The 26,726-nt window shown below is 41.3% G+C and overlaps 1 protein-coding gene across 33 annotated transcripts in view; it reads left to right on the forward strand.

Annotated features, from left to right (window-relative positions):
- The window catches only part of ANK3 (ankyrin 3), a 342,435-nt gene that overhangs the window by 186,348 nt on the left and 129,361 nt on the right, over positions 1-26,726 (forward strand). For 31 of the 33 annotated variants that reach the window (XM_074544616.1, XM_074544617.1, XM_074544614.1 and 28 more), the window contains exons 2-5: positions 20,047-20,148; positions 20,624-20,722; positions 21,096-21,194; positions 24,498-24,596. In XM_074544616.1, the coding sequence (XP_074400717.1) occupies positions 20,047-20,148; positions 20,624-20,722; positions 21,096-21,194; positions 24,498-24,596 (399 nt within the window). Of the gene's footprint in view, positions 1-7,483; positions 7,699-8,072; positions 8,316-20,046; positions 20,149-20,623; positions 20,723-21,095; positions 21,195-24,497; positions 24,597-26,726 lie in introns of those variants that run through there. The other 2 variants (XM_074544620.1, XM_074544623.1) reach the window with 2 other exon arrangements.

Here is a 26,726-nt window from a genome sequence, read left to right on the forward strand (position 1 = left end):
ATTTGAGATTTTGCTGTGACTGTGTTTAAAGGCAACAGTTCACTTCAGAATGTGTAATTCCTGTAGCTTTCCCCTTGGTTCATTGAAAATGATGGTGCCTTAGGAAAGGAAGTTGATAGGGAAGAACTACTGACTGGAGAGCCTAACTGGATTAAGTTAAAATTAGATTTTAGTCGTTCTGCAGAAGAAATACAGGTTAATTTATTAACTGGGAGCAGCACCATGTAACTGTGAGTGGTTACTCTTTGGCAATCTTCTGGCTATTGGGGACCAGTTTGTGTCCTAGCAACTGGGCTGTGTTCATGCTGAGACTGGGGATAGCATTTGAGGGATGCTGAAATCAACCAGTTACAGTCATTTATTTTTCTTTGGTCTCATTGCATTGTAACATCTTGGGGTTGCATCTTTGTAATGATTACAAGAAATGAAAATTTTAAATTTGCATTTTTCCTGGAAAGTCCTTCCAAAGTGTAATTTGAGAAAAGTTTAGAGTACTTTGAAATGCTGACTGATAAAGGATGAGAGGTCCCTCGGTGCTGAGAGTCCTGGCAAACAGCACTGGGAGAGCAGCAGGTTCTCCCATGCAGTGTCTGTGGCAGGGCTCAGGTGGATTTTACCTGCCCAGGCACTTGTGTTCAGTGGCATCTCCCACTGTGACTGACCCTGAGTGTGGCTTGCCTGCACAGGAGCTCTGATGCCCCAATAAGTCACAGAAATATTGGAAATAGGGGTAGGTGTGGTGTCAAGAACTCCCTTTGTCTACCTCCATCCATAGTTGTCTTTGTTCTCTTCTGACTAATTTCTTATTTTTATTCTGTTTTTTAATCTAACTCTGCACATATTAGAAATTCTGGGCAAGCTATTCTCATGTTAGTTTTCTCATGGAAGTTTTACCTTGTGTCTGCACACATTTTTACTGTGTAATGATTTCTCCATAGTCTGTTCATTGGAGTTGCAGCCTAAATGTTGTTTAAAAGCCCTGGTCATAATATTGCTCCACTGAATTGTCTCCTTTGCATTTGGGAATGGGCTCATGGGATTAGTTATAGTTAGTTTAGTGTTTCTGTTTTTCTTTTTATTTGAGTACTGCCCTACTCCATCTAAGAAATGTAACTTAGACACTCAATGAGAGCTGTGCTCAGTTTGCTCATTTCCCAGGGCATTGGACACCTTCATGTGCCTGTGCTGAGTGGATACTCTTGTCTGTTCTTACTGCATTTCTCTTTTAACGAAGCCTCCTTCTGTTTTCATTTGAATTGTTCCTTTAAAAGATGCTTGAGGAAGGAACAAAATCAAGGTGCATAGTCAAATGTCTTAATTGTGGGTTGGGGCTTTTTTGGCCAAAGTCTTCCAGACAGTCAATTTGTCAGTGTCCCAAAAACTGCTGCTTTTGGAACATATTACATGATAGAAATTTCTTTTTCTGTGCAGAACTCATGTCTGAGCATTTTGAAGCCATCTGGCAGTTTGGTGGCTTCCTATCATGGTTATATTCTGAATAAGCCTAAAAGATAGACAACAGAGAGAGGGAGTGTTTGGAAGGGCTAATTTGGCAGCAGTCACATTTCTGGTGCTTAACTCAACTTCACGATGAAATACTTTGCTGTTGTCACCATGAATCTTAATGATTAATTCTTTGCTTCTGGCAGTCATGGAATATTGAAAATTGCTAGAAATACGATCCAGACAAAGAGTGAGCCTGAGCCAACTTCTTGTCACATGGATGCCATATACAAATGGATGGTATATTTTATATAACGTCCTTCTAACACTTTCAATTAGTTGGTTTTTTATTCTTAAAAAAGTGAAAAAGTAATTTCTGAGCTGTTCATTGTTTTCCTGTGCTGTGGTGAAATAATAAGATTTGCATGTGATTTTTATGTGCCTATGTGTTCACATGCCTATGGAGACCACTCAACAGCCACCAATTTCCCAAGTGCACCAGAATTATATGCTGTTAACAAATAGAAGTTTTATATTTAGAGAAAATGCTAAGGTCTGATGTTCATACCCAAGGAATCTCTACTTTGTGGAATCCGTTGCATCAGTGAGGTATCTCTGGGAAGGAGCAAGGCAGCTGCTGCACTCAACTTGTACAAAATCCCATTTTTCAGTAGGACTTGGAACAAGATGCATGGCATGCAACAAGCCATCTGATTAATCAGCAGAGAAATTGCAGACATCAGCAATGTTTCAAGATGATATAGGAAGGTCTGATGCTGTGTCTCCTTGTGCTTTCCATATATAGATCTTTGCCCTTGCTCTTCTCCTCATCTCCAGGAGAGTTCATGTGAGGTTTGTAGTTTGACTGAACACAGGCCTGCCTGGAGTCTCTGCCTTTTGTTTTCTGCCTTCCTAATTGGCTTTTACTGGTTATTTTTCAAGCATGATGGTGTCAAGTCAATTTGCTCAGGAGTCAATCATGTGACATCACGATGCTTATGTAAACACTTCCTCCAGTTTGCAGCTTTATTACCTCGGTATTTTCCAGAGGTGCCTTCCAGAGCAAATCAATGACATGGGTGTCCTCTGGGGTGATCAGTGGGAGGAAAAGAAATCTTAATAGAGCCAAGGAGTTTTGGTTGGCTTCACTGAAGCTGCTTCTCCTACAGGATGATACTATGAAACTCTGCTGCTCTTTTTAGTTCTTTATGATCTGGAGAGTGTAGAGTGGTCTTGACAGCAAGAAGCTGCCTTGGTAATTATTATCTTAACCTCTGTTTTCACACATTTGTGAAAATAGAGGTTAGGTAATACTTACCAAGGCAGTTGTGGTATTTCTGTGATACTGTGGCAGGGGTTTTGCAAAATCCCACTTCTCCATAATGCAGGTGGAAAATGCTTTTCCATGTTGAGTCAGTGCATTGATGGGGAAGAGAAATTGCTGAAGTCTCAGTGGTGGAAGCTGTGACTGATGTATGGTCCCTTTTTTTGGGTTTACCTAACAGTTTATCTTCCAGCTGGCCACAGTTTTTCCTATTCCCAAGGGACCAGGGCTATGTTTTAGTTCTAGGGTCACTGGAAGTTAAAGGAGCTTTAGAACTTGGGCATGAAAACTGTAGCTGATGGATGAAAATTAAACAAAAAGTGCTCTTTCAGAAAGCTGGAGCTGATGAGGGCCCACTGGAAACACACATTCTACTCTGATGTCTGAAGGGAGCAATGCAGGGTTAAAAAAAGGAACTTGGAGCGGATTTGTGGATCAGATGCTGTGGGCATACCACTCATACCTTGCATGTATCATTTATTTTAGTCCCTCATCCCAAGAGCCCTTTGCCTTGCTGTTGAAAACACAGGCACGCTCTGGGCAGTGCTGGGGGTGAGGTGAGGGGAGTGCCAGGGACCCTGGCTCAGTAAACACTGCAGGACTCCCTGTGTCCTCCACGGGCTTCTGGATATCTGCAAAGGGCTGGATTTCACAGGTCACAGCTTTGGGCTCTGCTCTTTGGGAGGGTTTGGAGACTTCTGAAAAATTACTGCAGGCTATCCTTTTATAGTGGTTGCATTTCAGTCTTTGAGGTTTGATCTTACATGCTGCTAAAGAATAGGATGGGACCACAAGCTTCCTGTTCATTCCTTTGGAAAGCCTTTAAAGAGAAGTTTCAACTGTCTTCTAGCAGAAGTTACAGAATTTGCTGTTTTAAATTTTGTATGATAGCTGATATCCTTGTCAAAGTAAAGGAAAAAAGTTAATTAAAGGATTTACAGAAACGGTAGATACCCTCTATTCAAGAGCAATAGACTACAGAGTTGCATATGGCAGATTTTTTGGGGATGAAGTGTTGGGATTGATGACTCCAATTTATTTAATGTTTGGAGTATTGTTTTCCTATCCTCATTTTATGTTTAAATTTTTTTGCATTAATGAAAGAGAGCATATGCTTCTGGTGATAAAATTCTAATTCTGTGGATGTTTTAGCAGATGATCTGAGCTGGCATAATTTAAATGGCAATATAGCAAACATAGTATTTACATGATGGATGGTGGTTGAGCAGACATTTAAAAAAAATGTCATACACAATTCACACAGATCCTTTTGGCATTTTATGACTCTGAATTTTGTTCCTGTGGCTGCACATTCTGTGTGCCCACAATTTCAACAGTTAGCAGTATAAATGAGTAAATGTAATGTAAATGTAAGCAAATTTTGTCTTGATAGTAGCCCCTTGTAGAAGCCTATGAGGTATGCACTTGAACTCCTGTTCAAAAGTCTCATCTGGGGCACACATTTGCCATTATTTTCATGACTAGAAAAGAATTGTTATATAAATAAATATCTCAGATACTACTATTGGTTTCTCTGATATAAGAAGTTATAAAACTAAGGGCCCTTCATAGGTGTAAGCTGCATGAACACACATCTGTGTGTGTTCATTGTCAACCATTTGCTCTCTGAAAAGGGTTTCTGAAGTACCACAGAGATAGAAATCCCCTGCACTGGTGGGCTTCAGCTGACTCTTCATCTTTCTGAACTGTCTGAAATGTCATCCACTACAGTTACAGGGAAAAAAAAAATTCTCCTTGCAAAATCTGGACCAGTAACTCCAGATTATGGTTTAAACTATTTCAACCTGCCTTTCGCTTTCTTGGAGAGATATTTATATTGTTTTGCATCTCATGTCAAACCATGTTTTTCTTGCTGCTGAATTCTGCCATGTGTTGCTTTGTTTGCAAGTCACTTCCAAGCCAGTAATCACAAGCACTCCATCTGGCTGGGGAGCAGCGTAGTGATAATGTAAAAGGACATTTCCACTATTCTGTTTAAAAGAATTCTCCATCTGGACCAAATATGCCATTTTAATGAGATTGTAAAGGGGTTTTGTTGCTTTTTTTCTAGAGGGGAGGAGATTGATTGTTGGGATGGTTTTTTCCTCGTGTATCTACTAATTACATGATTGTATCCAAGGCCCTTTCTTTTTCCTAAGCTAAGAATTACTATAGGAATTTGCAGATCATGTAATTCAGGATGCAAAGGAATAAAAGGATCTTGGAAATTTTATCCAAAATCTATAAGACATTGATTTTGCCATTAGTATTGAGCCTGTCATACTACCCTTTGTTAATAGTATGCATTGAGAAATCATACTGAATGCTCTAAAATAGATTCACAAGGTTAAAAAAGAAAACACAGTGCCACTGTGATTTATGGCAGTCAGTAATCAGAGCTGAATTGATGGATGTGAATGTGCTGAGATGAATTTTTGGTGCCGGCAGATTTTAATTTTTCTTTGTGCTTTCCTTTTGTAATTCTGATCGTTGCTCTTTCAAAGTTAACGGAGAGAGAATTGGACAACTGCTCTTGTGGGAATGTCGCGGCCTAAACCAGGCTGGTGTTGTGGAGGTTAATGGGCAGTGGCCTGGGTCAGTCACCCACGGGTGTCATCACAGTGATGTGAGCTCAGGAAGCCAAGAGCCAGCTCTGGAAAGGCAGAGCAGCCTCTGGAAGGGCAGAGGAATGAGCAGGCAGAGTGTGGGGAGAGCAGGGTCAGGGGGCCTGGAGGGGCAGGCTGGCACCCAGGCCCAGCCGGCGCTGCCCACAGCCCTGGACTGCTGGGGAACAGGGGCCACGGCCCGCCAGCAGAACAGCAGAGACTCTGAGGAATCCTTGTCCCTGAAAATGTTCTTTCTCCTCTGCCAGCTTGGCTGTGGCATTGCCAGAAATTCTGTGTCACCAGCCCGTGCCAGGAGGATGCACTCCAGGGGCGAGGGGCACACCACCCCACAGTGGCCTTGGTCCTCTGCAGGGACTTGTGGCTTTCTGTGGAACTGCCCCATTTAATCCCTTCACCTACAAAAGAGACCTATTTGGCAAGTTTTAAATTTCACGTGATTCCCCTGAATCCTATTAAAGAAATTATCATATTTCCTTTCTCCTTGTTCTCAAGCACCTTTTCAAAGGCAGAAGAAAGCTATTTAGGTACCTGGGCTTTATTCAGAGCCAGCTTTTCTTCAGTTAGAAACAAAAATTCAGACACTGATTAGTAAACCTGTGATCTTGGCTTTCTAGAACTGAGATGTTTGCATTTATTGTTTTGAAATTACAGCTCTCAAAATTGCAGTAATGCTAAATCAAAATTTATTTTTATAAATTAGATATTCAGGATACTTTGTTTTGTGTGGTGGCATGCAGTGACAGCATTGCTGAGGTAGCTGTGGGGCAGTGACTGAAATCTCTGCTACAGGGAGCTCTGTGCAGGTATGTCAGTGAGGTAAATTCATCTAAACTGGCTTGGCCATCCTTTTGTACTGAAATTGAGGTGGGAGGCTCCTCCACCTGCAGACAGCTGTTGGCTTTTCTGTATTTAGTCAGTGGCAGAAGAGGGTCTTACTCATGAATCCTGTAATGCCCTCAGCAAAAATGTGCAGGAACACAGGGTAGCTGTTAATAGAATGCATCATCAGCGACATTAATGAAGTGTTTTCCAGCCAGGTCCGCCTGAGTGCATGGCTGGTGCACCAGGGCCTCAAATTTTGCACCTTCTGAATACAGAGATGTCTACATAGAGAACTGCTGTGATAATAATTTGGTTTTTAAACTCAAGAGTGCAAAGCTCCTCCCTTGTGGCTATGATCTAGTTGATGGAGATATATTTCTGGAAAATTTAAATTACCCAATAGTGTTTTACATACAGCATATTTTCTGTCATCAGCATTTCTCAAATGAGACATTAGGCCTGACATCTTGTCTGACCAAAATATAAGGCCATTATTATTTTCCTTCTCTTCCTCTTTGCTGTTCTTCTGTGCCAGTGGATATCTGTTTCTAGCTCACAGGTGTGAGGTGAGATGTGTGGCAGGCAAGTGCAGTGCAGGAGCTTGTGGTGAATTGAAGAGATTCCAATATTCTCTTTCTCAGAAGGTGGGCATCCTTTAAAGCCACTCCTCATGTAAGTAACTGTGGGGAAGCATGAAGAAAATTCCTGTTGCTGATGATAGCTTCCACTGAAAAGGGAGAAGTCTGCTTTACGAAAATCAGGAACCTCTCTCTGGGCTTCCCTCTGAAGCAAAATGATTTTGCCTGGTGTTGCTTTTAATATCTCTAGTTTAGGAACTTGAAGTACATAGAGAACAGGCTTTTAGTTCAGGAAAATAGCCTCTAGAACCAGCGGCACAAACCTATCATAATTAGTCATCAGAAAATCTGAATAAATATAAAATTACCATGGAGTGGGAGGCAGGCATATGTGGTATTCAAAACACACGGAGTGTAAAATGATGTTATTGTTGCCTTTAGAAATAGTTCAAAGTAGTCTGCATTAGAAAGAGCTGATAAGCAGAATGACAAAAGCTTGTTTCATGAGTGATTCCAAGCAGCAGTGGTTTTCTGATCAGCTGATGCTGCAGCTATTTTGGGTATTCCACAGATCATGATTACATACACGGGGAATGATTGGAGGCAGCAAATATGGTAAGTGAGCCAGGAATCCTGGGACACGCTCTGTCACTGACTTAACAGTCTTCTGTTCCCTTGTCCTCTGCCATTTCAATCGCCAAGGGAAGTGCAACAAGTGACACCGTGCTTAGTTCCTTAAAAAAAAAAAAAAGAAAAAAAAAAAAAGAAAAAAAGAAAAGCACTTCCTGAGGCTGCTGTTTTTAGCAATGGTGCAGTGTCCAAAGTGTTAACTAATTGAGTCATCAGGTTTCATATCTGGCCACAGAAAATGGCAGTGGAAGAGGGAGAATGCTTTCCAGAACAAGTAAGCATTTGTGGATTCTGAAATGAGTGAAATTTGCATATCGAGTTTCTTGTGTTAGTGTTTTAAGTCTTTGATTGTTTGAGGCAAAGCTGGATGTAGGAAGAGGTATGTTTTGGATTGTTGGGTGTGTTTTGTTTTCTGATGGCTGGGTTATGGTATAGATTGAGGTGGCAGTCAGAATATTGCAATTATTTCTTCTCTCTGTCTTGCCAGTGGCTACTTTGTGTTCAGAACACTCTGTAGAAGACTCATTAAAATTGCACAAACATTTGGTAGCATTGTGTTCTGTGATCAGGGCCTTAAGTAACACAGATATTTGTAACACTTGAAGTCTTTTAGCCAATCTTGCATATTTAGAAAAAAAGTTTCAAATCTGTACTTTAAAGGTGTATTTTTCAAATAACATACCTCTTCTCCTGACAGTCCACAGGTGAATTGAACTTGCAGAGGAGCCAGTTGTAGTGCTAGTAGTGTGCTAGTAGTGATCTGTAAGGAGGCACACGTACCACTCTTACTCTGAGAGTCCCAGTGACCTTCAAGGTGCTCCCTGTGGGATTTAAAAATTCCTCAAGTGAGGAAGCTGCTGTGGAAGAACATCCCTGTACTCCATGAACCAGGTCAGAGGGTCTTCAATAGCTTGGGTGATTCACATCAGTTAAAAACCACAAAGCCAGATCAGTTCTCTAGGCTACTCTACTGCAGAATTAAAAAAAACCCAACGGGTTCCAGGAAACTGGATTTGTGTTTTGAAACTGGATTTGTGTTTTTAGTACTGATGAGTGCCAAGCTTTGTGGAAATGTCAATTAGTGGCAATATTTTTTTAGCTAGAGATACTACTGAGGCCAGAACAGAGCTGTTTACTAGCTAATTTCCATGTCAGCAATAGCTTTGTGCTCTGAAAAAAATACTGCAGTGAGTCCTCTAAAATGTGTGTATTGTTGTTTACTTGCTGTCAGCACAGGACTGGATGTTGTTCTCTGCTAAAAAGCATCTTTGAAAACTTTGGTTGTTTTCTAGAGAAGATGTTTTTCCATAAGCTTATCTCCACCAGTAATTTCCAAACTGTGAAAACATTTACTGGGATTTTTTTTTGCGAAGTAATTTTTTGAAGAAGCTCTTACTATTCAGCTATCTTACAGTACTTGATTAAACTCTCTGGTGTTCAGTCCTGAGAACTTTATTTGCTCTCTCCTGCCTTTTGTAGCACAATAGTGTCCATTTTCATGGTGATAAACATCTTTGCTGATGCTCTCATGAGCCCAGCAGCCCAGACCCCTGCAGGTCCTGTGTGCAACAGCTGGGCGAGCAGAGCGAGCTGCCCTGGCGTTGGCGATGTGCTGCTCTGCAGGATGCTCTGCCCCTCTCTGCTGCACCAGGATGGTATTTTCTCTTGCTTTACTGGGGTTTGTTACCAGCTGTATAGAAACTGCTATTTCTATTCATTTGTATGTTATTTGGGGAAAGTATAGCAGCACTGTTATTTGGAGTTTAGCATTGGAGAAGGTGCAGAGTATATATGTGTTAAGCTTCTCCTTGCTGATAAGTTTTTTTTTTCTTTATAAGTTTTGTTTTCATCCCTTATGTAAATCTTACTTAGGCTGCCCTGCATATTTGAGAGGAAAGAGAGAAACAAGCTCTATTTCACTGTGTGTTTATTCTGTAGATTTGCTGTTCAGGAGTGGTCCTTCAGCACTGTACAGTAATGGCCCATTCTATCACCAAATTCTAGGGGAGATTCACTGTATAGGGCTGGTATGCTTGGTTGTAGCTTATTTCTGTGATAAACTGATCTTCACTTTAATGATAGCACTAAAAACAAGTTCTAAATCTGTGTCTGTTAAATATAGTAGGAGTAAAGTCTTTTTAGCCAGTTTGGAAAGTTTTAATTCACTAGTATTATGCCATTATATTTGATTTAACTGTTATGTGCTTTTCAAACATACTTCATCCTAATGCTAAGAGGAAGTGATAATTTTTGGATTAAAATAAATTAGCACATCTGATTAAGCTCAGGTAAGATATTAAAATAGTCCTGCTGTTTGTATTTTTGTTCAAAAAATCAAAGTCTTTCCTGAGATATTCAATTCCTTGTGGTGGTTCTGCCAAATCCTGGCTCTCTAATGCAAAATGGCTTTAAAAACCAGAAAAATATTAGTTCAGCTCTGTAACTGAAAAGTCACCATGTGAAAATGGCATCACCCAATCTGCAGTGATTTATTTGTGTATTTGGTAACTTTCTGTCAGAATGAAGCTGAACTCTGTGTTTTCTTTCTGCCTGCATTGATCTCAAAGATCCCATACAGCTAAGGCTGTTCTCACTGTCACTGTTTTCAACCTGTTTGTGTCTGTAAATGCTGGTCCTGCCCTTGCCCCAACAGGGATTTAGGTTCCTCATTCTGTTTAGAACAGAATCTTTTATGCAGGATTTAAGAGTTTAAACTAGAGTTTAAAATTTAGGTAACAGATGCAGGGCTCTGATTTTTGCTCGCAGATTTTGGTGCTTGGGCTGGAAAAAGCACTTTTCCTTTTGGAATCTGAGCTCATCCTCCAACTCAGAACATGTGGAGTGAGGAACAAAACACTTGTAAACTAATTTATGTTTGCTGTGCACGCCACTGAGTGCATTTCATCCAGACAGCCACAAGAAATGCTATGACAGAGCTTTCCATGCCACTGCACAGATTCCCAGCAGTGAATGCCAGTGTTTAATCATGGCAGGGAGGGGTGGGAGCTGGTGGCTCTCCTGTGCCCAGCCCCACAGCTCCATGCAGATCACATCCCATGGCCCCACACCTGGGAGAAGGGGTTCTCCTCTGTGTTTGCAGCAGTGACAGCATGCAGTGTGTGTAGCACCTGCTCTGGCTTGCTCTGCATTGCCTTTGTGGTTTACAGAGGTGGGGTGGGTTACAAAATGGGCCTGGGGGGACTGGGTCAGGTCCACAGCAGCAGACTCACATGGAAAATGAGCTATGAGAAGTTTTGGGCAGCAGGGAATTGCATCTCCTGTAGAAGGATGTGGCTAATACAGCACAGCCTGAAGTATCCCTGATGGCATTCCCCAGTAGGTCTCATGCATCTCCAGGCCAAGATTCAAATTGTTTCCTGGCAGGTTGCTCAGCTCCTGCACTGCTAACTCTCCTGTGTGAAATTGCCCTCATGAGTTTGGGAAGTGCTGGGTAGGTGTTTTTCCTCCTGAACCCCCAAATTACCTCAGTCAGTCTTTAGCTCCAGGAGGACGTTTGAATACTTTAGTTTCTTGGTTTCATTGATTCTCTGCCATTGTTCCAGGGTCTATCTGTTTCACAAGGAGGTGTCAGGACAGCTGGTTCTGTAAATGTCACAGGCCCTCCTGAGGTGAGCTGCTGTGACAGACCTTATGTGACATCTCTCACTGCCCCTGCAGAACTTACTGGTAGCTAGTTAGGACTGTTGCACAAATCTTGAGTCCTTTTAGTACTCAGAAGCTCTTTAGATAATTTCCACTGGCCCTACAGGCTCTCTGTCTGTCACGTCAGGCACGTGGAGTTCTCCAGAGAGAAACCCTTCCACAAAGTGTCCAGGTGTGTAAAAGAAAGAGGTTTTTGCTCCTGATAGGGGTCATAATCCCTGCTATGGAAACCCATGCATTGGCACCCACAAACTGATGAATGTTTGTAATTCTTGTAAGAATCCTAAACTGTATGCCCCCTCTCCCCCCAAAAAAATTAAAGCTGTAGTAGATAGCTTTACAACTACCTATTCAAATGCATTTAAAACCTAAAAAGGCATAAATTGTAATTATATGTGGGGTTTGCAAAGCTCTCAGTGTAAATTGGTGTGTGTCTGCATGTATTTTTGCCACCTCTGAAATGGCTTGACCAGTTAGCATCAAAATCTTTCTGTTTAATGATAATTAGAATTTCAAAGTTCCAAGGCGGAATCAATTTGGTTTTAAATCGGAGTTGAATTCAAAAGCAGGCATTAAGTAAAAACTTACGAATTCACTGAAAGCTCTTAATAGATTATGCAGCTTGTCTGTAATTTCTGTAGTTTATTTGCTACAGTATTTTTAGGGGAAATTTTGTGCATGACACTTCCCCTGACATGGAATTTTCTCCATGTTACTACTACTAACTTCACCACATCTGATTGAAGCATATTTACATGATGTTTTTGTAGTCAATAAAATCTCTCCCCCTAAAATCAATGGTATTATTTTATTTAGGTTTGTAAACCCTCCCCCCACCCTCTGAAATTATAGACAAATAAAAGCAGTGCACAAAATATTTTGACAAGAGTTGCAGAACTCTTTTCTTCTCCTTTTTGGATCCTGATTCTAAAATGATATTCACAAAGGGAAGAAGAAGAGGACTCACTGATGTTATTCATGCAGTGATCTGAAGAAAGTGACTTTAGCATGGAAGTGGCTTTAAACTTGGGCCTGAGATGTGCTGAAATTATCTCCTTGCTCTTTGGGTAGTGAGCTCCTGAGAGGAAAACAGCAGGGAAGAGATCAATGCCATCTCATCTAGCTTGATGCATAAGACAGTTATTATCTTCAGGTGAATATAAACATGAGAGGAAGCCCTGGAAGCACATCCAGCCCTTCTCTGGCTCTTTCTGACTGTGGTAGCAGTTATGAAAGCCAGTGATTTATTTTTCACTTGTAAATGTAGGATAGGACAACTTAAGAGAGGGAGAGATGAGTCATTATGGATTCAGGAGTTTCTTCCCAGAATTTGAAATAAACTTCTAGCTGCTGAGACCTTTCAGCCTGGAGGATGAATCTTGGATTTGAAATGCCAAAATCTTTTTGCCTTTTAATGCATCAGATCCTTTTCATTACTTATAAGTGTGAGTTGGTCACAAAGGGCCTGGTTCTTACACTGGTTGTCACTTTTAATGGAGTACAGTAATTCACTGGTGAAACCAGGGACTATCCCAGTCTTAGGGTGTTGAACAGAGTTTCTCAATTTACCTTATCGTTTGTTTTTTCATCCAGTGCAGTCTGATAGCTGAAAAGTCACTATTAAAGACCTTCATGGTCTTTTTATGGACTTCTTTGTTGTTTTCCCATTTAAATTATTCTTGTAATTTGTTGGTCTTACATATTTAGAAAGATTGTGTGTTTTGCAGATGCACATTGATTTTTGTAGTCGTTGATCTTGCTTTTGGTGTTACTAATTTAATACATTCATACCAGTAATAGTTTTCATAAATTCTTCAGGTGGAGCTGGCACATCAAACCTGTGCTTCAAAACCTCAAAACTTTGTGCAAGCTGGCATAGCATGTGGAAATAGTGCAGACCTTCACCTCCTGTCTGAACTTTGTTCCTGTGGGGATCTGATCTCAGTTCAGATGGTTTCGGTTGGGTTGTCAGATCATAATTTTGTACAGAATTGCAGTTCAGTTATTCTGTGTTTGTTGAGTTATCTATGTTGGCAAGTAAATAATGTGGAGATGACATCTAAAGGGGCATTTCCAACTTGGATGATATGATCAACATTTTATAGATATTACATGTGGATGTTAGGCAAGAATTTGCTATAACTGTGTCTTTTGTGCCTTGGAAATCACAACCCCCTTTGCTATTTGCAGAAAATCAAAGGAGTAATGACTGTTTTTCCTATGTTGTGCTTGAGCTTTCTTGGGAAGCAGGCACTCAGGCATTTAAGGACAGCCAGGTGGGATTGGTGGTGTCACAAGTCACAGGATGGAGTGAAGGAGGCTGCATGCACAAAGTACAAACAACTTTCACAGTGAGAAAGCTGCATCACAGCTCCAAAGCAGGTGTTTGTCACTGCTAGCAAACAATGTGCTCCAGACCTCTCTGTGCTGTTCAGGGCAGTCACAAACACCTTTTTTACTGATTGGAAGCTGTGAAATGTTCTTGGATGTACCAGCCGTGATATCTCAGGCTCTGGGTCCTTTGGAAGCACCTTCCACTCCAAGTGGTTCATTTTTCATGGGAACAGGGTGCATATTCAGCATTTTGCCAAGACTCTGAGAAAGCTCCAAGGCATCTTAAGAATGGTTTATACTAAACCTGAACTTCTTCCTGTGATGTAGTAAGGAAAGAGGCTTGTTTTCATGAATGTTTTCCTAGTTTGGCCAAAGATTTCTAGAAGGAACGACCTGCATCTAAAATGCATTTTCCACTTCTGTTTTGAACTCCTTAGGTGTGTGATTTTTCAAGAAATGTTTCATTTTTCTCTACAAGCATGATAAGATTGAGCACTGTACAGGGATGGAACCTCAGTTTTTGAAAATCCAGTTGATTTACTAATTTAATATGGGTTCACATGCATATTTTTCAGAAATAAAATGTCAATTAAAAATAAAATAAATTTAAAGTTTAGTCCCCAGTAGTGTGACCAAGAAGAAAGTTTCACACAGCCTAGTATCAGTGTGGTTTTTGACCTGTGGAAAACATACTGTAGTTACCTAGTTGGAATAGAGCCCTTTATGTGGGGACATTACAAATAGCATCACATCTTTGGCTGCTTTATCATGCACAATGCAATAATATGATCAAAAAAAGTTGATGATTAAACTGTGTGATAGGGCAAACAATTAGAGGGATTAATTTGGTTTTTGATTAGTAATTATGTTGTTTCTCTTTTTGCAATCATATTCAAAACAGCTGGCCTTCCCTAGACAAAAGATGTATCCTCTGAATTGCCAGGCACTGGGAGTGGAGCTTTTCCTGTTGCCCTGAGGTTGTGTTCAGAGCTGTGATCCCAAAAGCAGTCTCTGGAGGGTAATTAACAGCACAACTGCAGATAGCAGTGGGCCCCAGGCTGGTACATCCTTATCAGAAGAAAACACATATGGTAGCATGGTATGTAAAGTGTGAGTACTTGTTTGCACAGAGAGCATCATTCAGCCAGTGCAATCAGCCCCCTTTCAAATAAAGAGGATACAATTGAAAATTTTTAATAGTGATATCATTAAAAGGTAGCAGCAGAGAGACACAGGGGATTAGAGCCTCTTGGAGGATGAATGAAGAGGCTGCCCTTGACAGTGATGTCACTGGTTTATTTCACGTGGTTCTGCTGTAAATTGTCCACTGTAGTTTATTTGGGATAGAAATTCAGTGCTTACCCAGTGAGGGTAACACATTTGCATGGAAGAAAATTCTAAATTAGCATAGGAGCAAAATCTAAGAAATGCCAAAGTTCTCTCATTTCTGGTATCATGCTTCGTGCCTGTCAGAGTTAAGCCTTTCTGCAAAAAAAAAATGCCAATGGCTGCAATAAGCCCACCCTTATCAAAAAAAGCAAAAATGTTATCATCCATTTCCTCAGGTCATCTCATGCTGCTGCAAAGACTCTCTTTGTTGAGCACATTTCCAAATGGAAGTAACATAAGTTCATCCCTTAAAATGAGGTCATTGCCTCTCCCCACAACAAATGTTAGGCATGGTTAGCATCTTTTTGTTGGGACTCAAGCCAGAATGCATCCTGCTCTGGCACAATGGGAACCTGCTGGGGGTTTCCCTTCACAACAGCTACTGTTAAAGATGGAGTGAAAAACAAAACCCTGCCCCAATGTGAAAAAAAGACTGGATTTTTAATCTGAAAAAGAGGCCACTGTAAGCAGAACACAAAGCAAAGAGAGATGAGCATAATAAAATACCACCAGTATGGGAGGAGGCCTGTGCATGTGAAAAATAATGGCTTTGCACTTTAGAGGGTTCACTCAATAATACAGATTCCCTGTTTTCTTAAGGGACCCTCTCTAATGCCATGGGAAAACCAGGCCAGCCAGTCAGGAAAACCTGGGTCACAGTCAGTGAAAATTTGCTAATAGTTTTTTCTCTGTAGCCATGATAAATAATCTCTTACTTCTCTGGAAGCACTCAAAGCAAAAGAGTGAATATGTATTTGCTAGCATGAGTCAGCATCAGCATTTTCTGGAGGCTTAAGGTAATATCCAAGTAGCTTGGGCATTAGTCTTTGCTGTAACAGAAATATTTTTAATTCATGTAGCTTTTCCTGAAAATGAGGAAACAGTTCCCAGGTCCCTTCATCTTGTGGCAGGACTAGGGGACCATAAGGTAAAGAAGGGTTGGCAAATGGAGTGCTGCTGCCAGCACAGCTTATCCAGCCTCAGCCCTTTCCTGAGATGTCCCTGGGATGAAAATGAGCTCCAGACTGGAAAACCTGTTGTGTGCTACAGGCAGTCTGCAAGCTCATCAGCCTGCTGTACGTTAGAGAGGGAGTTTTTTATAGCAGTGTATCTTAAAGGGAAATACACGGATCTAAAAGAAATACACATTGCATAAAACCTCCCTTCATTAGCCAGTTGAGCACATTTGCACATTTCTGAAAACTAGAAGCAGTCCCTTTTTCTTCCAAGAAAGTATGGGGAGAGAGGAGAGAAGTCATACCATCTGTGAAGAAAAAGCTTGGTATTATGCATTCACCAGTACTGGTACTCCCATAAATCCACTGTTTACTAAATATTCTCTGAATAGCCATTTCAGAGCTCAGTGCTGTGCACAGCACCTGAAGTTTGTCTCTCCAAGAATTAAAACATTTGTAAAAATCTTAAATTTTAATTTTAATCTGTGTGTAAAGTTTGAAAAGGTAGCAGCCACAGGAATCCCAGGAGGGAAGAGCTGCACAGGAAGGGCTGCAATCTTTGTGGCTGACTGCAAGAGATTCAGGGTGCTTTGATGTGTGTGTCCCTTGCCTGTTGTTCTCATGATATTTGTCCAGACCTTGGAGTATCAAAAGCAAATTTTCATCTTCATTTCATAATGGGATTGATTACAGAAAAAGAGAAAGGGATCTGAACTGGCTGCAAGCATTCAGAATGCTTCTCAGGATGCTGAGGTTTAATTAATGAAGGATAAATCTATTAGGTCTGATGGCAGAATGTCCTGTAGACAGAGTGTCTATGTCTATTCTATCTGTGTGGGACTCTTATTTTCAGATGCCAGCTGGTGTGGAAGGTGGGACTGGGCACGTGGAGAAGAATTGCCCACAGACAGGAGCACATGGGTGTCCTGGGTGATGGTTGGAAACCCAAAATCCTTTTCCCCCACTGTGGTTTTAATGCATTTCATATATCAGTCCTTTATCAGTTTATGACATGGGCTTCCAGGAATGATGGCAATCCAGATAAATAATTACTAACATTATTATTGCACTTCTTTGATCTTTAAAATCCTCCGTTGGTATGAGCCTAGGCTCTGGTGCTGTTTCTGTCTGTAATACTGAGGCGATTTACAGGCTCTAGCAGGGACTCCAAGAGGCTCTCTTTTAAACAAAACAGTGCCAATTGAAGTAACATTTTTATACTCTACTGAGGTATTAAAAAAAGAAAAACAACAAATTTAGTCTTAAAATACAAATGTAAAGTTTGGAAATTTTGGGTTCAGAAATGTAGAAGTTTAGGATTGATGTTTTTGATTAATTCCTTACATTTTTGGATGGAGAGTGTTTACTGGTTCTTGTGGTTTTGGAAGTGGCATGTCTTAATAAGGATACTCAAGACATTTTGTGAGACAGAAAAAAGCTTGCAAGTCTCTCCTCTGTGTGGGTAGGTCTGAAGTAATGCCTTAGTTATAGGGGAAGTGGAAGCTGGCAGTGCTGCTTTTAGGGAGGCTGAAACTGCTTTTGGTTTCCAACAAGGTTGTCTCTGTTTTCTGTCTAATGTTACTGCTCGTTTCTGCTGATGGTCGAGGTGGAAATGGATGGAGGGGCTCCCTTTGCACAATTGTACACCCTCAGTCTGTTCTCCCTCTGTGCAAATCTCAGAGCTCCTGTGCGTGGTGGCCCAGAAAGGATGAGCTAACCCCATCTGTGGGCTGGGGAGCATCAGCCAAGGCCAGACAAAAAAGCTTTTCCCTTTCTCAGAGCACAGAGATGTGTTACACCCTGTGTGCTGAGGCAGCCCGTGTGCGTGCACACATTGGCTCGCGTCACGTTCGGGTACCTGGAAACCAGTAACAGTTAACCAGTAACCAGTGCTGGGTTACTGGTGCAGGCTGACAGGTGAGCAGGATGCTGGGCCCAACACCTCACCAGCCCCACTGAGGGATGGCAGCCTGGCTGCCGGTGTGGCTGGACGCTTGTGGCTGCTATGGAGTGAGTTTTGAGGGATGACTGGCAAAGGAGGACGTGCTGTTGGCTTGAGGGATTCCAGGAGTGGATTTGGTTTGAGAGATAGTTTGGTTTGAGACACTTTTATATGGCCTCAGGCTGGGACTGTGACCTGAACTTTATCCTTCCTCCTGTTAGTGTTAGTAACAGCTGTTAAGTCTTCAGAACCCCTAAACCCAAAAGTCATGCCCAAGTCCGTAAGAGACACAGGCATTGCTCTCCCTCCACAGTGAAATTGCAGTTAGAGATTAATGTGATTATCAAATATTTATTGCTGCTTCTGCCTCTCCCCCTCCATTTTGTTTGAGCAAATAGGCTGGGACGTGCCTGCAGAGGAGCAGTGCTCCTTGCCTGGCTGTATTCCTGCGCCTGCCTGCTGGAATCTGATTTTCCCCTCCCCACCCAGAGCAGCTGTAAACAGCTGATGTTAATTCTAGTCCCCCTGCTGACTGTGCCAAACAGGGATGCCATTGCCCTCTGACAAAGAGGCTCCCGCTCTATTGAGTCCTCCCTCCTACCTTTAGTAATTCTGATAAAATGCTGACCTGTTTTTTTACCCCAGTGACTGCTGTTGCTAAGCACTGAGAATATGACCTGTCTCCTGTAATAATCTGCATTGCACAACTCAGATGATCTCCCAAATGAAAGCAGCTCTCAAGGCAGCTTTTCTTGCCCATGGTCTTTACAGTTATGACTGTTTACTTTGCAAGGGCACCTTATTTTTGAGAAAGCCTGACTGAACACCAGTATTTGGGGGCTGTACTGTTGGAAGGACATTGCAGAAGCTGGTTTGTAAGGATCAGCGTGGCATGCTTGGAAAAGAATGATAAAGAGCAGGGAAGGCTGTAAGCTGGTGACTTATCACTGCAAAGTGGAATGCAAAGTGTGCAAAACTCGGGAGAAAATGAGGAGTTCATAAGTAATGGCTTTCTTCTTAGAGGGGAGAGCTTGTTTTATTGGCCGTACCAGTAAAATAGTCTTGTAGCTTGTATGGGTACAAGGAGAAAAGCAGATTTCCTACCCACTTAGCATTTTGCTGTCGTCATGCCCAAGACTGCTTCATCCTGTGTGTGAAGGAGGCTTCTGATGGGCTTGGAGCAATTCTTGAGCACAACATCCAGCTTGCAGTGGCTGTGTTGACAGGAGAGGAGAAAACTCTATGGCAAATCCAGAAATTCGATATTTAAAAAAAAAAAGGAAATTATTTGAGCAACAGAAAACTTCTCAATGCACTCGTAGCTGCACTGATGTAAGCCTGGGATGAAATGGTGCTGAGAGGGAAAGAACCCAGACAACTCCTGCTTTACCAGTCTAGAAGAGGGCACAAAAAATATGTTGACTGCCCAAGTTGCCAGGGAAAGCTGTGGCACAGATAAAATCAAAGGTTGTGTGATTTGTCCCTCTTGAAAGCTAACCCAGTTCATTGCATTTGCTCCGAGGCAGGATCAGCATTATCTAAACTGTCCTCCCTGGATATTTGCATAACTTGTTAAAACCCTCTGGGGATGGGACTTCCTCTCAGTGATTCTGTCATGCCTTAACCAACATTTCTGCTGTCCTTATATTCAAGCTGAAGTCATCATAAAGTAAATTTGTGTAACTATCTTTAATGCAAGGTATGAAACAAAGGAAAATGCAGTTTGTATAATGACACTGTACCTAGAAATTTCTGGCTTCTTCACCGAAAGTGAACAGGTATTGTCAATAAAATGTGCCATAAAATGAAGGAGAATAGAGAAAATAAACCAAAATGTTAGCAGAGCTGAAATTTTATAATACATTCATTTGTAGAACCATGAGGTTTTTAATCCTACCAATCCAATCCTCCAAGGTTGAATGTTTTGAATTTTTTTTTTTAATCTCTCAGATTAGTTCTCACAGTACCGGTTGGGTTGGTTCTGCTTGGCCATTAGAAGTGGTGTGGCACCTTGGGAAAGGGCAGCGTGGTTGGTTTCCCTGCAGCCCACTCCTGAGGCTGGTTCCCCATGGCTGTGTGCCACTCGGGGTGCCAGATGTGCCCCTGGCTGCTGGCCTTGCGTGTGAGACTCTGCTCCATAATTCATGGTCATGTGTGGAGCCAAGCCTGCTGCTGCCTGCTCGGGGTTTGACCCACATTTCACAAGGTGGTTTGGGATCCTTTCCTGTCTAGTTAAGTGGATGTACAATGTGCTGTGTCATTAATAATTTCTTTGCCGCTGAAATGTGTTTTTATACCGTGCCGTGATTTCTCATGGGACTTCTCCTTTTTCTTGCAGTCTGACACAAATGCAAGTTACCTGAGAGCAGCTCGAGCTGGCAACTTGGAAAAGGCTCTTGACTACCTGAAAAATGGAGTGGACATCAACATCTCAAATCAGGTTCAAGAATATTTTGGTCAAATTTTCTGGATAAATACCTTTCTTGCTGTTTCTCAGATCTCTCATTATATTTGCACTTCATGTCAAAGATAATTTACATGTTTTTTGATGAACCACGTTTACATATCTTATCTAAATTTTTTTGTTTGTTTTAAACCCTTTACCCAGACACCGTTTCACTTGCACTTGGGGAATGTGCTACCTTATCTCTACCTTATCTTTCATTCCATTTGTATTGCATTAGATCATGGAACAGCACACAGAATTTGAGACCCCAGAGCCAGAATATCTTGATTTAATTCTTACTCTGTCCTTATAATCTAATTCTTGTGAAGTTTAACTAAGTCTAGTTTTTGTAAGCAGTCTTTTCAGTGGGGTGGTAATAACTTGTTTCCTCCTATGCTTGGTAAGCTGGAAAACACTTGGTAATCCTTCTAATTGCTTTTCTTTTTCCCCTCCCTTTTTTTTAAACCAGAATGGGTTGAACGCTCTCCATCTCGCCTCCAAAGAAGGGCACGTAGAGGTTGTCTCTGAGCTGATCCAGCGAGGTGCCAGTGTGGATGCAGCCACAAAGGTCAGTCAAGCCTATCTGGATGTTCCCTGTTCACACTGCTGGCCTGGGCACGAGGTGTTGGCCCTGTGATTGCACACTGCTGCAGCAGAAATTGCCCATTTTCCACTGCTGGGGCGGGGAGGTCTCAATAATTGCTTAATAGAAACAATTATAGTAGATGATAATAAATGTCACAGATTGTTAGGGAGGAGATTTACTGAACAAGCTGTAGATTCCTGTTGTGGTTTCTGTCCATGCCATGTCTTCTAGAATAACACACTCATTAGAAGTATTTCATACTGTATTCTAAAGTGGAAGATGTTCTTGATGGTATTGTTATGTATTCAGGCTCAGTTTTTGTACTCTTTTCAAGTGTCCCTGTCTCTAATTCCAGAAAGGAAACACAGCACTGCACATAGCATCCCTCGCCGGACAAGCAGAAGTTGTCAAAGTGCTGGTTACAAATCGGGCCAATGTCAATGCACAGTCTCAGGTAAGGTCACACACCCCTGTTTGCTTCTGCTGACACTAGGATTGTTTTTCTCTTAGAAACTCTGATTTTAGCAAATCTGTTTGGTAGATCTTACCGTGTTAATGTTAGCTCTTGAAAATAGAGTTGATAGTCAGCGAGATCAACCTCAGATGTGCCCTAGGAGTGCCCTACGAGCTGCTCCTTGTTAGAGCTGGAGGAGACAAGGCCAGAACAGGAGAGTGGGAGAGAATGTATTCAGAGGGATCCTGTTTCACATAATTCACTGTCTCAGGCTTAGCTGAGCCCATCACCTTTCCCTGTACAGGGAGGTACTGTAGGCATATGCAGAGTTTGTAAGTCTGGTTCAAGTCCTTTGAATAAATGTTTAGGTCAATTACAGAGAATTTGAAATGAGAGAAAACAGCACTGGTGCTACAAGCAAAGCAGTAGAACAAAACAGAAAAACTCTGGCTTGAAAAATGCATGAACTACAGATTGTTGAAAGCCATGTGGGTGTGCCAGCAGTGCCCTGCATGCCGCCCCACTCCTGCTCTCCCTCCTCAGGGGCTGGCAGGCAGTGTCAGAGAAGAGACAGCCTTCTTATCTGGCCCAGGATTACCACTTTGCTGTATTATAAAGATGTGGGCATGAAAAGAAATGTTTGTTAAAAATTAAAGAAGGAGGTTGGGGTGTTTTATTGGTCTTTCAAATAATAGGAACAAAATACTTAACAGGATCTATTTGGAAAATGTTAGTTATTTGTGGTCTATATTTCATGGTTTTTTTCACCTGAGGAAAAGAAATAAATTACTCAGTTCTTCTTTCTTACTCTTTTATACTAGCTCAACACAGCACTATTTGATTCCAGGAACCATATAACTTAAATTTAAAGAAAACAACAACAAAGTATTTTTAGGTAAAATCTCCCATGGCTGTTAAGAAGTAAAACAAAGCAGAAATATTTGCCATGGTTTTCCTATTAAAGAACTTAAGATGGGATTGACAGGATCTTTTCAGCTTGTGTTTGAGAACTTGTGTATTCATCCCTGAAACTAAAAATAATCTGAGATTGTAAACATCTTATATAACTGCATTGTCCATACACCCTAAGGTTTTGCCACATGTTACTCTTACTTTGCTAACATGCCAGAATTAAAGGTTTACTTCTCCCCCACCCCACTATGGAGTCTTTACTTGGAGCACCCATGTAACACCTCTATTGGCCATTCCACACCAATACCAGCTGGGATTCAGCTTTTGAGGAGGTCCCTGGTGCCAAACTGGTGGTTTCTGTCCCCAAACTAACCTGGACCAGCTTGGTCTGTGGTGCTGAGCTCCACTTGAGCTTTGTCTCCTCTTTCCTTGAAGGTAACAGCTCTCCCATGCTGACAGTTCCAGTGTTAGGCCTTCTCTAACCAAATCTTGCTGTCTGTAAAAAAGCCAAAAAGCAAACCAGAAATTTGTGCTGGGGCAAAATTTAACACCTTTTCTAAGGGCTATTTATTACTATTCAAGACAAAATGTTTTTTTTCAGGTTTGTGGCTGTCTGGCAATTCCAGCCCCCTTTTTAAAGAAAGAAACAGGTGTAAAGTGTGGGGTGGAAAGATATTTAAAACCTTACAAAAACTTAACATATGAGGAAAGGTTCTGCTCTGCCTCCAAATGCTAATAATACTTGGTTTTGAGAATTTTTGCCTATTAATTATTTCACAAAGCTTTTAGGTAGAGTTTCCTGCTTCCTAATTGCAAATGTTTGAAACTAAAAAATTAATCTTTGTTTCCAGCTGAGTTAGTAAATAGATGTAGAATAGGCCATGAAATGATAGAATACCAGACTCAATCCCAGACTGCTGTTCACTGTAATAACTTGTAGTGTGACATAGGAGGTACCTTAGCAAGTGCTTTCTGGCTTCTCTGGTTTTTAATTAAGTATAATTTTGACTGTATGGTGACTGAACTGTTGAACCTCTGTTCTGGAGAGTACATTACACACATTTCTAACTTTGTGCTTGGGCTCTGTGAGCCCTTCAGCGCTGTGCTTGTAGCAGTGCCTGCCTGCACAGAGACCAAAATACCAAATTCTGGAGCAGCAGCAGGCCCTGCCACCTGTGCCGGCCTTGCAAACATGTGGCTTCACAGCTGCTGGGTGCCTTGCTGCTGCTGAAGTTCCTCTTGGGTCCAACATCCATTTTGTCCCCAGATGTCCTTTGCTGTGACCTCATGTGTGTCCCTGCTGCCACAAGCTTGGCCTCAGGTCCCCTGTGCTGGGTGCTGGACGTGTGCCCTGCCCCTCTGTCCACTGCTGGGACAATCAGGTGTCCCTCAGCTGCTCCCCTGCAGCTCAGCCCAATCTCACTGCCATGGGTCTGCCAGAATGTAGATGGTTTTCCTTTGATGTAAACATACGGGCAAACTTAGCTCATCTCTTTTCAGCCCCATTGGTTTTCTGCAAAATCTAGGCCAGTGACCTGTGTAACTGTAACTGTTTTGTTCAGAATTTCTTAGAACAAAAGGTAAAAAATGCATTGCCTTCATATTAATCCCAAAAAATTCAGTTTCTCACAGGCTCTTTACAGTTAAAGCAAAGACAAAATTATTGACTGTAAGACAAAGGCATTCTCCAAAGAACGAGTTAAGCTCTGCACACTCTGATACTTGCATTGCATTGATTGAAATCAGTCACTTAAGCATAATTTGAGAGATGCTCTAATGTGTTCAGAAACACTGATAGACCTCTGTCTCAAACTGCTGAGCAGCAATGATCCTCACAGCTCCCGGTGCCTGGAATATGAAGTAGCTCAGTGCCCAGAAGCAGAGTGTGCTCAGAAGGCAGCTCTTTGAGGAGATGGAAAGCAGAAGTAGCTGGCACAAGTGAAAGGGAAGTCAAAGCTAATGGAAAGAAGAGGAAAAAAAAGACAATTACTCTGAGGAGTCACTGCTCTTGCTTTTGCCACAGACTTGTATTGTATTTCCCTGTCCTGTTTTGAATTTCCAGTGCTGTAGCTGTATTTATCAGGAATCATAACTCATTGCCACCAAATCATCTGTCCAGATTGATTTTTATCTTAACTTCTCAACATATGTGAAAGGAATTATTCTCACTTAGCTGTCGGAATTGTAGCTGGTCAGCTGAAAAATTCTTCTGTATCCTTTTAAATAATATTGCCCTTCTCCCATCTTCACTTAAGCCAGTGTAGATCATGCCATTAAATCATCTGTGAGCAAAGAGTTTTTTCACTTTTCACCTAATCTTCCCTCATTTTGCAGATCTATTTCATGTATAAAATGTTTGTGAGGTGTTTACACTCTTGTTCTGTATTTCAGAATGGCTTCACTCCATTGTACATGGCAGCCCAAGAAAACCACCTGGAGGTTGTTAAGTTTCTTCTTGACAATGGTGCCAGTCAAAGTCTTGCCACAGAGGTAAAAGTTTGAATTTGACACTTTATGAACAAAGCAAAATGTGTTTCAGCAGTGATTTCTGCCAGCTTATATCAAACTAGTCTTTTAAATACAAAATTAAAGACGAATAAAAAGCTGTCTCTGTGAAGTGTGCTAATGAATAGAGTTATGGGCTTTTCAGCAATTTAAACTGTCTCTTGCCATTTCTAAAATAAAAAAAAATTACTTTAACTAGAGACAGTTCTAAATATAGATGTGTTCTTAGTCATAACTGCTAATCTTTCAGGTTAAATGCTCACACAGGGAAGCTGTGTCTATAATATAATAGTTCTCTGAGATTTTATTAAAAATAGTGAGCAATGAGAAGGGTGGCAGCCATAAGGCAAGAACAATTGTTCACATGTGCTTTGGTCCAGCCCTGGGATATCAGAGAAAACCCAGGGTTATCTGGATCTTGGGCATTTCCTGAAGTGCCTCATTATCATGGTGGTGCCCTCTCTGTGGCATCCAGTTACCCCACTGGTGCTGCAGGGAGAACTTCAAGCTGACAGAAAGATGCAGGATCCATCCTTGAAGGTGTTCTGTGATCTTTCTAGAACACTTCCTATTTCTTTCTTTAAAAAGCAATGCTAAGTCCAATACAAAATTAATTCTAACTCAAAAGGCAACCTGTGAGGAAAATAAATAACAAATATATTAATAGTTGTAAATGTATGGCATTGAGAAAGATGTTGAATCTGGTGAATTTTCAGTTGACTTATTACCAAGATTTTCCTACCAAACTGTAGAAAGGTATTTCAGTATGTGCTTTCTTTAGTATTTATTGAATTCCAATTGCTCTACTAGCACTGCTTCCATGAAGGAAATAATGCTTATTTGAAAAATACCCAGTTTTTGAAAAAATTGAAATGCACAATTAGTTTATTGCGACCTATACTTGATAGTATCACTGTATAATGGTATAGAAAGGAAATCTTATTCCCTATTCCACTGTGAAAAATGAATTGCTAATGGATCAAAACAGTGTTTCCAAAATCACTAAAGTTAGTTATAACTTGAAGTGTGCATCAGAACCACTTCCTGGAAATGCTCAAGGATATGAGAGTCAAGAAATACCAAAATAAAATATGTTACATCTGAAAAATTAGTCAAAAATTGTCACTTACCACGATATGATTTTCTGAAAAGAGATTTTAGAAAAAATTTTGAAGGGGTTTTTGACTATTTTTTGTTTGGTGTTGTTTTTCCTTTGAACACTGTATGTCAGTTCAGGTTGAGCTTTTTTCCATCTCAGCTTGATGATAAGATTCAATCTAATTTTATCTATGGAGAATTTATTTGAAGATAGCAGAATACAAAACAGTAGCACCTTTATTGCCTCCTTGTTTGAGATAGTTGCTCTTATGGGTTCTTTCTTATTTTCTCTTGGTCCAAGTTTTCTTAAAAATCTGATTTCTCTCTATCATTTTAAGTGCAAGAACTTTTGTAACTAAAGGATTGCCACTTAGCTAAATACTCTTTAGAAGCAAGTATTTAATCATGGTGGTTTAATCTAATTAAAGGAAATAATTGGTTCTGTTTCCTTAGAAGAAAAGATGTTGTGGGTGTCTACACCACTTTTCTGTGCGGTGGCTGAATTTTGGGATGTGTAAAGAGAGCAGGGAGCCAAGGCCTCCAGGTTTTCTGCAGGCAAGAGCCCCCATTTCTGCCTGTACAGCAGAGCAGTATTGCCAGAGCCCTCTCTGGGGATGCTCAGGGAGGGTTTTGGCGCTCAGGGCTGCCAAGCGTCTTTCACACCCCGTGGCCCTGTGGCTGCTTGACCCCAGCACTGCTGCCCATGCCTGCCCCTGCTGCTGGAGGATGGGGAGCTGCAGGCAGCAGGGAAACCTGGTGAAACGAGCATGAAACTCCTCAGGAGGTGGGGAGGGTGTGGTGGAAATTGCTTGTTAGGTCCCAGGAATATAAGTGGTTTTTTTTTTGGATTTTCTTCCCCTCAAAAATTTTGATAAAGCTCTCCTTTTCAGGACCCCTCCTGTTTTTCTCATCCTTGATTGAGGTGTTCTTGGTTTTGAAGCTAGAGGGAGAAATTCCATTTTGAAAACATTACTTTTCATTCCAAAGGTTAAAAAATTAACACTTCAACTCTGCACT

This window comes from Zonotrichia albicollis, chromosome 7 (assembly GCF_047830755.1).
Source record: "Zonotrichia albicollis isolate bZonAlb1 chromosome 7, bZonAlb1.hap1, whole genome shotgun sequence".
In the NCBI taxonomy this organism is placed as follows: Eukaryota; Metazoa; Chordata; class Aves; order Passeriformes; family Passerellidae; genus Zonotrichia; species Zonotrichia albicollis.